The sequence below is a fragment of the Anolis carolinensis genome, chromosome X (genome assembly GCF_035594765.1).
Source record: "Anolis carolinensis isolate JA03-04 chromosome X, rAnoCar3.1.pri, whole genome shotgun sequence".
Lineage (NCBI taxonomy): Eukaryota > Metazoa > Chordata > Lepidosauria > Squamata > Dactyloidae > Anolis > Anolis carolinensis.
In genome coordinates, this window is record NC_085847.1 from 5,726,552 (window position 1) to 5,739,001 (window position 12,450).

Consider the following 12,450-nt stretch of genomic DNA (forward strand, 5'->3'; position numbering starts at 1 on the left):
AATCCCCAAGCTTGGCCCCACCCTCTTTCCCCTTGGCCTTGCCCCTGGGCTCTTTGCTCCTCCCCTTTCCCTGTGTTTGTATCAGTGCAGAACAAGAATGGACATGGTTTTAAAAATATTAGCACTATATGCAGTAGAGTCTCACTTCCAAGACTTGCTTATCCAAGGCTCTGGATTGGCCAAGGCATTTTTGTAGTCAGTGTTTTCAATATATTGTGATATTTTGGTGCTAAATTCATAAAGACAGTCATTACTATGTAGCATTACTGCATATTGAACGACTTTTTCTGTCAAATTTGTTGTCTAACATGATGTTTTGGTGCTTAATTTGTAAAATCATAACCTAATTGGATGTTTAATAGGCTTTTCCTTAATCTCTCCTTATTATCCAATGTATTCACTTATCCAAGCTTCTGCCGGCCCGTTTACATTGCATAAGCGAGACTCTACTGTGTGTGTGTGTTTACATATGTTGAAAGGGTTGGAGGCAAGGAGCAAAGGGGCGTGGCTAAAGGCCAAGGGGCGTGAGGGAGGGCAGGGAGGGGCGTGTGGGGAGCGGCCAATGGGGGCCCTGGAGGCGTGTCCCGGCTGTGAGCTCACAATGGGCTGCTCTGCCTGAGCCGGGCTCCCCCAGCCTCTCCCGCTCAGTGGGTCCCAGGCTTTGGCTGCCAGAGGTTGGCTTTCCCGCCTGCCCGGGATGAGCCTCCGGCCCTGATCCACTCTTCTTCCAAGCGAGTGAGTGAGGCTGGGGGAGAAAGGGGGCGGGGCCTATAGAAAAGGGGCAGAGCCAAAAGAAGAAAGGCGGGCCCAAGAGAAAAACAGGCTCAAGGAGAAAGGGCGGGGCCGAGGGAGGAAAGGGGTGGGGCCAGAGCAGGGGGGCAAAACCAAGGGAAGGGAGGGGCCTAAAGAAAAGGACGGGGCGTGTCGAAGGGGCGGGGTCAAGATGAGAAGGGCGTGGCAGATGGAAAGGGGGCGGGGCTGAGGGCCAGAAGGTCTCGGAGAAGCCAATCCCGACTTGGCGCTGCTTCTGCCTTGGCCAGGCCGTCCTGTGATGGAGATTCTGGGCGCCTTTGCCACCAACTCACCACTCGACGCCTCCGCCTCCTGCTGACGGGATTCTCCGCAGGACTTTGCGCTGCAGCACCATCGATCGCCCAGACTTCCCGGCGAGGCCTTTCTTCTTCCTTCCGCCCGAGATCAAGCGGGATCCACTTCACCGACACCTGGTGGGACGAGGCCTCTCCTTGCCTCCTGGGGCCGGGGGGCGGGGCCTGTTTCTTGGGTGGAGTAGCCCTGTGGGTCAAGGCCGGGTGTGAACCCACGTAGGAAGAGAGGCAGGGAGCAAACGCCGTATCCCTTCTCAAATGTAGAATAATTACGGGAAATTCTGTCCACCAATTGTAATGGGGCAAATAGTCCAGGAGGGAAAGGTCGTGTCCAAGATGTGACATTCCGCCCGGAATACAAACAACACGATCAATTGGAGAAAGGCGAGACACGCAATGGAGAAAGGTCACGATTTCTCTCCCAGGTCACGATCAAAGGAGACGACACCGACGGAAATGCAAGACTCACGAGAAGAGGCCGAGCAGCTCAAGCAGCGGGAGGGGCAGCGGGCACGCAGCTACGGCTTGGGTAGGGCCCCCTTCCCCCCTCTTTGGGAGGGCCCTTTTGGGGTCCCTTCCCCGGCCAATGGCTTTGCCTTCCCTCCCGGCAGCCAAGCGGACCTGCTCCTGGCCTCTGGACCTGCGGGAGTGGACCACCGGCCACCTGAGCCCCAACCCGGCCAACATGCAAGAGCTCACCCCTCTGCCGCTGCCCAGGATCTTTGGCTCTTACCCGAGTCCGGTGGGTGCCTTGGCATTCGTCGTAATATCAATGTTACTGACATGTATGGATCTCACCCGTAAGTGCCAATCTGGGTGAGTCCCTTCTGGATCGCCAATTTGGGATGTCTTTTCACGTCCTGTAAATTCAGTCCATGTTTTGGATCTTGGTATAGGAATTCATATGAATCCATCATTGCTCTCTTTCAATTCAATCCATGTTATTATTTATATTTCATAATGCATTATAATTATGATAATGTATTGGGTGAGTCCCTTCTAGGTCACCAGTTTCTTGCCGCCAAATTGACTGGAAATCAATCCCAGGCTGTTAAAAAATCAGAATTGATCGTTGGCCCCTCTCAAAAGTCCAGCTCGGCTCCCAAAAGGATAAAACCCAAAGTCGTGGTTTGTACCATCACCGTTAGTATACCACGCTCCCCATTTGGTCTCCTGGCGAGCCTTCCTCCCTTTGTCTCTGCAGGCCCAGAGGTACGCCTCCAGTTTGAACCTCTCCCAGCAGAGCCTCCTGCCTGTCAATCAAAAGAGGTAGGTCTGGGAGCCAGAGTCGCTCTCTCTCGGCCTCAAAGGGACCGGGAAGGGCCGGAAGGAGGCACAGCCTCTCGGCCTCTCATGGTGGTTCTCTCTCCGTAGCATGGTGGACCACCACCCCTTGATGCTCAACCCCGGGGGGCGTCACCCCTCGTTTCTGGGGTTCAACCCCCTCCACCGGACAAAGGACTTCCGTTTCACCAGGTAATATCGCCCCCCAATCCCATGACTTGGAGTGTAAATCATGGGATTGCCCCTTAGTCCAGTGTAGGCTCGGGAACGCTACCGTGAGCTGGGTCTGGAACTGGTTGAGGGACCCAACCGGACCCAAAGGATGCTTCCCACTTCATCCTGGAAAGAAGTGATTAAGAATGGGGGGCTAATAATAATAATAATAATAATGGCAAGCTAATCACTCATCTTTGTTTCCAACGACAGGACGACGGTCACCCGCCCGGCCAGACCTCTGACCCCCGAAGAGGACCCCAAGGGGATGGCCCCTCCCGGCCCTGACCCTCGACCTCCGGCCGCCTGAAGAGAAGCAAATCAAAGCCAATAAAAGTCCAATGCCAGAGACCGACTCCGGGCCTCAGCCGCGTTTTCTTTCTGTTCTCATGACATATTCATAGCAACCTTTAGAAAGGGGGCACACTCATTCCTGATGGCTCAAATCACACACACACACACACACACACACACACACACACATGTCCAAGTATTGTGATGTATTTGTGTATTCTGAGCCCACCCATGTTGCTGGGCGCCCACTGGGCTGGGTCTTTGGTGCCCCTGACTGCACACAGAGTCTAGGGCCTTGGAAGTCCCTTTCCATCCGCCCACGGGAAGGGCTCACGGGAGCCCAAAAGCCACCACGTGCCCTCGAGAGGCCTCCCTTTTGGGTGAATGAAACAGGCGGCAAGGCGGGGGAGGCTTCTCTCATCATCAAGTTGTCTTCTTCTTCTTCTTCTTTCATGATGCTTCTCTCAGCCAAGGCACATTCCCATCGAGCCTCCAAATGGCCGAGACCATCATCAGATCCCATTTCTGCCCAGTCTCTCGTCCCCCCTTTCTGGGCCAGGCTCTAGCCTCGCAGCTTCAGGGATTCCGGGAGGAAGCGGATGATCCAGATCCATCCCAGTCTGGTTTCAGGCTCGGCTGTGGGGCGGAGATGGCCTTGGGGGCCTTGGGAGAGAGATGTCTATGCAGAGAACTAGACGGGGGGAGGGTGTCTCTTGTTGCTTCCCCTGGACATCTCCACAGCCTTGGATACCGTTGACCAGGGTGGTCTTCTGGGACGCCTGGCTCTGGTCCGTCGCCTGCTTGACCTCATGGCTGTTGTGGTGTGGGGCCCCGCAGGGCTCCGTATTCTCCCCCATGAAGCCGCTGGGAGAGATCGTCCGGAGTTTTGGAGTTTGGTGCCATCAATACGCAGATGATGCCCAACGCTACGACTCCTTTCCACCAAGAGCCAAGGAAGCGGCCCAGACCCTGTCAGTGGTTGTGGACTGAACGAATCCAGACAAGACAGAGGCCCTCCTGGTCGGTTGTCAGGTCTCGGGTGGCAACCTCATGGCTGAGCCCGGAGGCCTAGGGTCCGCCAGGGGCACCATTCAGACTTGGCTGCCATCCCCTGGAGACTCTCGAGTTCTTCTTCTGGTTCCCAAAGAGGGTGCAATGCGGCACCCGGCCAGGCGGGGGCGCCCCGTGCCTGGGATCCCTTCCCTCCCCAACCAGAGAGTTCGACCTTCCATTGGAAAGGATTGAAAGGATGGCCTGCAATGACGCCTGCGCGCCACCGGGGGCGGCAGAGGGGCGGCGCGCGCATGGGCCGGGCTTGCTTGCCCCCTCGCCCGACGTCACTTCCGCTCGGCGGCGGCGAGACTCCTAGGGAAGGCCCCGTGAGGTAAGTTTCTCTCCCGTTTCCTCCGTTTGAGGCCTTTTCCCGTCGAAATCAAGGCCTCCTGTTTGCTCGCTTATCCACAGACACTTTGGGCATTTGTAGCTCTATTTCTGAGGGGGAAAAAGCCAGTCTTTCCTGTTGATCTATTTAAATGAATGCTCCCATTAGAAAAGGCCTGAGGGTGGGGTGAACTACAACTCCCAAAACCGTGGGCCAGTCACGCCCAGGCCCCGCCAGTATGCACACTTGGCCAGGTTGGGCCTGGGTGCCCAGTTTGGTCCAGATCCGTCATTGGTGGGGCTCAGAGAGCTCTCTGGCTGCAGGTGAACTACAACTCCCATATGCCAAGGGCAATCACCCTCAAACCCTGCCTGTATTCACAGTCAGCCATGTTGGGTCTGCATGCCAGGTTTGGTCCAGATCTGACGTCGGCTGAGTTCAGGGCTCTCTGGGTGCAGGTGAACTATAACTCCCAAAACCAAGGTCCATTTCCCCAACCCCCAGTAGTATGTTCAGGTGGTCTGTGCCAAGTCTGGTCTCTGTCCATTTAAAAAGAAAAAAAAATCTACTTCTATTATATTTTCTCGATATGTGAGAAGGAGAGAATATTAATACATAAACACAAATACATGTTAGAGCTATGTGTGAGAGAATAGATGTTTGTATCGATATATATGTACGCATATATATAAGACTATATAATAACAGTATTGTAATATAAAGATGATATGGAATAATATGATAATAAAATATTGTATATATAAAAACACACAATATTTTGGCCCTAGATTTTCCTCTTACTCCTATGTATTTTTCTTTATTAGCACATTTTCCCCTCCTATTATTATGTATTATCTATCTGTCTATTCATCCATCCACCAGTCTATCCACCATTCCATCTATTTATCTATCTATCTAACATTTATATATTAGAGAGAGCTGTGTTTGTATATGTGTGTGTACAATATATATATATATATATATATATATATATATTATTGGCAAAGGCTAGCTTTGCACAAACCCGAAGGAGCGGACTGATGACAAACCAAATGGGATCTAATGTATAGAATATTGTCTGCTTTACCTTTAAAGACAAGAGCATGTCTTCAGACTCTGGGAAGAAGCGCAAGCCGAAGGTGATCCGGACGGAGGGCGTTGCTCCAGAAGGGAAGCGCAGCCGGGCGGAGGCCGAGCACAGCCAGGTGGGCTTGGGGGGCAGGCGAGCCCTTCCTCCGCCTGGGGAAAGCCGGACCAGAGGGGCCTTGGAAAACTAGACCTCTCTCATCCTCTCTGTGTTGGCAGGAGGGCCGGCCTTTGAGCGAGGAGGCGGAGGTGGAGCTGCGGGACCCCAGCAAGGACTTTGCCCTCTACCAGCGCACCTGCCAGGACCTCCAGCGCCTGATGCTCGAGATCCAGGAGCTGAAGAGCCGAGGCGGCCGGGACAGTGTACGTCCGGAGAGCCCCAGAGGCCATCCAGCCTACCCCCCCCCCCACGCGCGCACACACACACATATATCAGGGCTGTGTGAAATTGTCCTCACTCCTCGCAAGAAGGGAAAAAGTAGCTGGAGAAGGGGGAAAGTAGGCCCACTTTCAGAGCTGGAGAAGGGGGAAAGTAGATAGAATGTAGATATGTAATATAGATAAATAACTGTATAACATCCATGTTATATTATATAATATGTTATAGATGTAATACATAAATCATTTCCTAATTTATTTTATATATATATATATATATATATATATATATATATATATATATATATTATATAATAAATTATGAAATATGTATATATATATATGCACACACACACACACACAAAGATTGGTATAATGTTGAGGTCCATTCATGGCAATGTGTTCCACAGGCGGCGGAGATTGAAGAGCGCCGGATCCAGAGCTGCGTCCATTTTATGACCCTGAAGAAGCTCAACCGTTTGGCTCACATTCGTCTGAAGAGCGGACGGGACCAGACCCATGAGGTGCGTTTGTGGTGACTCACATTATTATTATTATTATTATTATTATTGTCTTCTTTTCTTCTTCTTATTATTATTATTATTATTGCATTATTGCTATTTTATATTATTAATGTATTTTGTTACCGTTTCACATTATTCTTATGTAGTAATATTCCTATATTACAGTTTCATGATATTAATATATTCAGTATTAATGTAGCATTATTGTTAATGTTGATTGTTGTTATTATCAGGGTGTTATCTAGTACTATTTCTGCCGTCCTGAATCTAAAAGTATATCTCATTGCGTCTGTTATTATTATTATTCTTTCCAGGCCAAGCAGAAGGTGGATGCCTATCACTTGCAGCTCCAAAACCTTCTCTACGAAGTCATGCACCTCCAGAAGGAGATCACCAAATGCCTTGAATTCAAGTAGGAACCCTATGGGTGCTGGGGGGCTCTTTGAGGCTATTTAGACCCTGGATTGTTTGTGTTTGTAGGGTTTTTCTGAGCTATAGTTAGACCTTATGATATAGATGTGTGTGAGTGACTTGTTTCCTTGCTTGCTTTCTTGCTCCCAGGTCAAAGCACGAGGAGATTGAGCTGGTGGGGCTGGAGGCCTTCTACTCGGAGGCGCCCGAGGAGATCAGCCGGCCGGAGGTCACCCAAGAGGACCCCCACCAGCAGACCCTGGCCCGCCTGGACTGGGAGCTGGAGCAGCGCAAACGGTATGAACCAAGGAAGGCAAGAAGGGCCTCTGCCGGGAGGGGTTGCAGGTTTCCTTCATGGTTGAAACAAGGGGGTGAATGGGACGGCCTTAGTGGACACTCGAGCTGAATAGATCTAGATCAAGAGCGAGATGTGAGAGAGGGATTGCCTGGTGCCTTCCTGCTTTGCACAGGAGGACCCTGTCTGATCTTTCCCGACAGAGGGCCACCCTTTGCCTCAAAGTCATGGAACCCGAGAGTCTTGACTAGCTTCCTCTGCATTCCCTCCTCCCGCCCTCCCTCCCTCCCTTCCCTCTTGTGTGTAGCCTGGCGGAGAAGTACAAGGAGGGCCTGTCCCAGAAGGAGACCATCCTGAAGGAGATCGAGGTCAAGAAGGAGTACCTCAGCAACCTCCAGCCCCGGCTCCACAGCATCATGCAGGTCGGCCATCAACAACATCGTGTCATCATTATCATTACGGTCACTAGCGTCCGATGGTCATCATTGTGATAATAATAATTTGTTATATTTATTTATACCCCACAAAATAATAAGAACGACTCTGCTTTTCTTTTCCATAGCTTCACCATTGGTTCATCCCATGGTTCAAATATTTAAATTTAAATTAAATTTGTTTAAATATTTGGCAGAATTTAATTGCTAAAATACCAAAGACAAACTATTATTATTATTATTATTATTATTATTATTATTATTATTATTATTATTATTATACCTCACTAATAATAATATTTTAATATTATAATATAATAATTATTATTAATATTATAATATAATAATTATAATAATTATTATTGTGGTTTTGTGATACGAAATCCAGCATATCTATCTTGTTTGCTGTGTCATACAATAAAATAATAATGATAATTTCTTTTCTTTACAGGCCTCTCTGCCCGTGCAGGAGTACCTCTCAATGCCCTTTGACCAAGTTCACAAGCAACACGAAACAGCCCGGCACCTCCCTCCTCCCCTCTATGTCCTCTTTGTCCAGGCCAGCGCCTATGGACAAGCCTGTGGTCAGTTGGGAACCCCAGGGGATTCTGGGAATGGTAGTCCTAGGAATATTTTTAATATTTTTAAAAATATTGTTTTGCTCTGTTTTGCACAGACAAGAAGCTGGTGGTGGCCATTGAAGGGAACGTGGAGGAGGCCAAGGCCCTTTGCAAACCCCCAGAAGACTCGCAAGGTAATCAGCATAATATAATAATAATTTTGTTTCTTACCTGCATCTCCATTTAAAAACACTCTGTAAAATAGACACATGAAAACAGATTTCCATGCAATACATATATGAAAACACACAAAACCTAAATATTTAATTCTGTTTTCATGGTTGTATATTTTTAGAGTTTTAAATTGATTTTTTCTAATATTTATATATAAAATAAATCATTGACAGAAGCTGGACTACACCTCCAATCCTTCCCAGACAGCATTGTGATGGGAGTCTGTGGCATCTAGTGTATTAGACTCCATAGAAATCCACTTTGTATCAATAACTGGGATATTGTTTCAAAATTTATTATTATTTATTTTAGTCTTGTTATAATTATATAAACATTGCATTTTGTTTGGGTTTGCAGATGACGAGAGCGACTCGGATGCTGAGGAGGAACAGACCACCGTAAGCGGGGGCCTATTATTATTATTATTATTATGTTGTAACCCTAAATAATAAATATTATGTATTAACCCTTTTCAAGCCTTGGGGAGAGAGGGTAATAAATAGATTATTATTATTATTATTACTATTATTATTATTGTTGCGGAGAGATGGTTAAGAAATAATAATTGCAATAATAATAATAATGTACATCTTGGGGAAGAAATAAAAATTATTATTATTATGTATTAATCCTCCTCAAGGCTTGGTGAGAGTTGGGTAAGAAATAAAATGTATTATTATTATTATTGTCCTCAGAAGCGCCGTCGCCCGACGCTAGGGGTGCAGCTGGATGACAAGCGCAAGGAGATGCTGAAGCGCCACCCGCTGACTGTCAACGTTGACCTCAAGTGCAAAGGTCGGGCCCGAATGACCAATCTAAACGGCCCGATGCCCTTTGGACATTGCCATTGAGTTTCACCGGCTGTGCCTCCCTTTTCTTGCAGACGGGAGCCTCCTCCACCTGACCTTCTACTTCCTGATGAGCCTCAACGTGGTGACGGTCAAGGCCAAGGTGACCGCCGCCAAAGTGACCGCCCCCATCAGCGGCGGGTGAGTTCCCTGCGGAATCGTTGGGGTCAAAACAAAAAAAGGAGGAAGAGAGTGAGGAACGCTGGGCTCTGAGCTCTTGCCCCCTTCTGTCCCCCCAGTGACCTCCTCTCCCCGGACTCCCTCCTGAGCTGCTTGTACCCTGGGGATCATGGGAAGAGGACCCCCAACCCGGCCAACCAGTTCCAGTTTGATAAAGTGGGGTAAGTTGGGTGAGGAAGGGTCAGAAGGAGGCTGGAGGGTGGCTGGAGACACGGAATGCTCAGCAGAAGGGTGACCAATGGGACAGGGACCAGTAGTGGCAACAAAGGGATGGACAATATATTTATTTATTTATTTGCTACATTTATATGCCACCCTTCTCACCCCAAAGGGGACTCAGAGCGGCTTACAAATTAAATTTACATACAATATTATATTATTAGCATAGTACAATGCTGGCAATAAATTACTATATTGTACTATATCAATATATGGTAATATTGTTAGTCATACTACATGTAAAATATAATATATAATTAATATTATTATGTTGTATTATTAGTGTATCATATTACAATATAATATTATGAATATTATATGTACAGTAGAGGCTCACTTATCCAAGTTAAACGGGCCGGCAGAAGCTTGGATAAGCGAATATCTTGGATAATAAGGAGGAATTAAGGAAAAGCCTATTAAACATCAAATTAGGTTATGATTTTACAAATGAAGCACTAAAACATCAGAAAAAGTAGTTCAATACGCAGTGATGCTATGTAGTAATTACTGTATTTATGAATTTAGCACCAAAATATCACGATATATTGAAAACATTGACTGCAAAAATGGCTTGGATAATCCAGAAGCTTGGATAAGCGAGACTCTACTGTATATACAATATGTTATATGAATAGCATGTTATTGGGGGGAGGAGCCGTCAGCTGATGCAAAGAGACAATGGTCAGAAGAAGGATGGATGATGGTCTGGAGACCCATTGTGGTCAGTAGACGAATGGTCAATGCTTTTAAGACCATTCCAATGGTCAGAAGAAGGGCTGTACGCTGGGTTGGGGATTGGTCCTGGTCAGAAGGAAGGTGGAACAGAGTCTGGAGACCCATTGTGGTCTGAAGGGGTGGCGGATGGGTTGGGAGCCAGTAATGGTCAAGAGAAGGGGAGCCAATAGGTTGAGGAGTCATAGAGTCCGGAGGAGGAGTGGTCAAGATGGGCCCCTGAGTGTCTGTCTGTCTGTCTCTCTCTCTGTGTCCCCAGCATCGTGAGCCTGAGCGACTACGTGGCAGAGCTGGGCCACCCCTACCTCTGGGCCCAGAAGCTGGGGGGGCTGCACTTCCCCAAGGACCAGCCCCAGGTGCGTCTGGAGGAGCGGGAGGGGGTCTCTCTCTGGGAATCTCCATCCTCTAGCATGACTCTATGATCCACATTGCCCTGGAGGACCTTGAGAGATCCCTGGAGAGGGCGGCCTTAACTCCCGTCTCTCACCCGGCAGAGTTCCATCATGGCCGACAACACGCTGAGCGCCAGCCACATGGAGCAGACCATGAAGCTGCTCAAGACGCGGCTGGAGTCCCGCCTGGCCCTCCACAGGCAGTTTGCCTCCCTGGGTACGGAGGGCTCTTCCGGGTTGGGCCCCGTAGTGTCGGTGCTGGAGGGGCTCGGGAAGGCCTCCTCCCTTGGTCGCGCCCCCTTTGACTCCCTTATTTCCCGTCCACAGAACACGGCATCCTCCCGGTCTCCAGCGAGTGCCAGCACCTCTTCCCGGCCAAGATCGTCTCCCGTTTGGTCAAGTGGGTGACCATCACTTACGAGGATTACCTGGTAAGGCCCCCCTCCCCCACCACCAAGATGGAGATTTGGGGGGACAGGAAGTCTCGGCCCCCAATGGTGGCCATATTGGGATCTCCTCCTGCTCCTCCTCCTCCTAGGAGCTCTCCTACACCAAGGACGTGGTGGAGGCCGGCCTGGCGGAGGACACGCACCTCTATTACATGGCCTTCATCGAAAGAGGGACAGGTGTGTAAGATGGGGGGGGGGGTCTCAGTGACCTTTGGGGGACCCCACCTTCTCCCTTGTGGCTGGTCAGGTGACTTTGGGGGGAGCCAGTCTTCATGGTTCTTTGTCTGGCTGCAGCCAAACTCCAGGCGGCCGTGGCCCTGAACCCGGGCTACTGTGCCATCCCTCCCGTCTTCAGCCTCGGCTTGAACTGGAACGGCGAGCGCAACAACCGCAACGACGACAACATCCGGGTAGGTCACAGAATTATGCATACATACATACATACATATGTGTGTGTGTGTATGTATATATGTCTGTATGTAGTTTAATTGTATGTAATACCGAGCTCAGTTAGGGGATCTTTCTGAAACTTGGGGAGAAGGGTGCCCTGCTTGTGTGGGGGTCGTGTGAGTTTTGTCCCCCGAATGGCTCCCCTTTTGTTTGGGGCTTCCCTGTAAGCAAAGGAGTGCCCTGTGGAGCTTGCTGACTGGGAAACAAGGAGGCTGCTGTCGTAGTAACCACTGTGCCCCCCCCCCCGCTTGTTGCGCAGGCCATGGAGCGGGAGGTGAACGTGCACCAAGGGGAGCTGCTGGGCCCCCGCCGGGGCTTCCAGCTCCTGACCAACCAGCTGCAGCGCCTGTGCCTCCTGATGGACGTCTACCTGGAGACGGAGGCCCACGACAGCAGCGTGGAGGGGCCCAAGGAGTTCCCCCGAGAGAAGATGTGCCTCCGCCTGGCCAGGTAGGGCCCTCCCCCGCCCCAGACTGGCCTCCCAAAGGGGAGCCCTTGGCCTGGGAGGGCTGCCTCGGAGTCGCTCACGCCGGGAGGGGCCTCCAAGGGACACCCGGCCCCACCCTCTCCTGCCATTGCCAGACAGGGAAAGGAAGAATATTTAGGAACCTGGAGTGGGAGGAATCTAGACTCTTCCTAGAGGTGGGGTGGTCTTTGAATTGGGAAGAGTCCCTAATGGGATTGGGGTCAGCAGGAATCCGTATTAGGGCACTCTGAATCGTCAGAATCTCAGAGAGCCTTGAATGAGAAGAAACCCAGAGTAGTAATGGGGTCAGAAGAGACTCAATCCTTCCTCCCCCCCCCCTCCCCCCTCCCGCAGGGGCCCCAGTCGGATGAAGCCCTTCAAGTACAACCACCCGCAGGGATTCTTCAGCCACCGCTGAGCCCGGATCCTCCGCAACAGCCCCTTTCTTCCCGCCTCCCGCCTGTATTGTTTGACAACACTCATTATTAAAAGTGGAATCCTATGTCGTTTTGTC

General features: G+C 49.9%; 1 protein-coding gene across 1 annotated transcript; it reads left to right on the plus strand.

Annotated features, from left to right (window-relative positions):
* The first annotated feature begins 4,125 nt into the window (after window positions 1–4,125).
* On the plus strand, window positions 4,126–12,438 carry thoc5 (THO complex subunit 5). The gene is made up of 20 exons (XM_003226826.4): window positions 4,126–4,281; window positions 5,374–5,483; window positions 5,584–5,727; window positions 6,153–6,266; window positions 6,581–6,678; window positions 6,828–6,974; window positions 7,280–7,394; window positions 7,858–7,990; window positions 8,083–8,160; window positions 8,558–8,598; window positions 8,896–8,995; window positions 9,084–9,189; window positions 9,288–9,389; window positions 10,439–10,535; window positions 10,674–10,788; window positions 10,899–11,002; window positions 11,110–11,197; window positions 11,315–11,430; window positions 11,730–11,920; window positions 12,291–12,438. The coding sequence occupies exons 2-20, from the start codon at window positions 5,382–5,384 to the stop codon at window positions 12,352–12,354; spliced, it is 2,055 nt and encodes a 684-aa protein (XP_003226874.2). The 5' UTR covers window positions 4,126–4,281; window positions 5,374–5,381; the 3' UTR covers window positions 12,355–12,438.
* The last annotated feature ends 12 nt before the right edge of the window (window positions 12,439–12,450 follow it).

Excerpts from the sequence above, each read along its gene's own strand:
- thoc5 (XM_003226826.4), top strand. The coding sequence starts at position 5,382 with ATGTCTTCAGACTCTGGGAAGAAGCGCAAGCCGAAGGTGATCCGGACG. Across the intron at positions 6,679-6,827 it reads ACCAAATGCCTTGAATTCAA|GTCAAAGCACGAGGAGATTG; the intron begins GTAGGAACCCTA and ends TCTTGCTCCCAG. Across the intron at positions 11,003-11,109 it reads TCACTTACGAGGATTACCTG|GAGCTCTCCTACACCAAGGA; the intron begins GTAAGGCCCCCC and ends TCCTCCTCCTAG.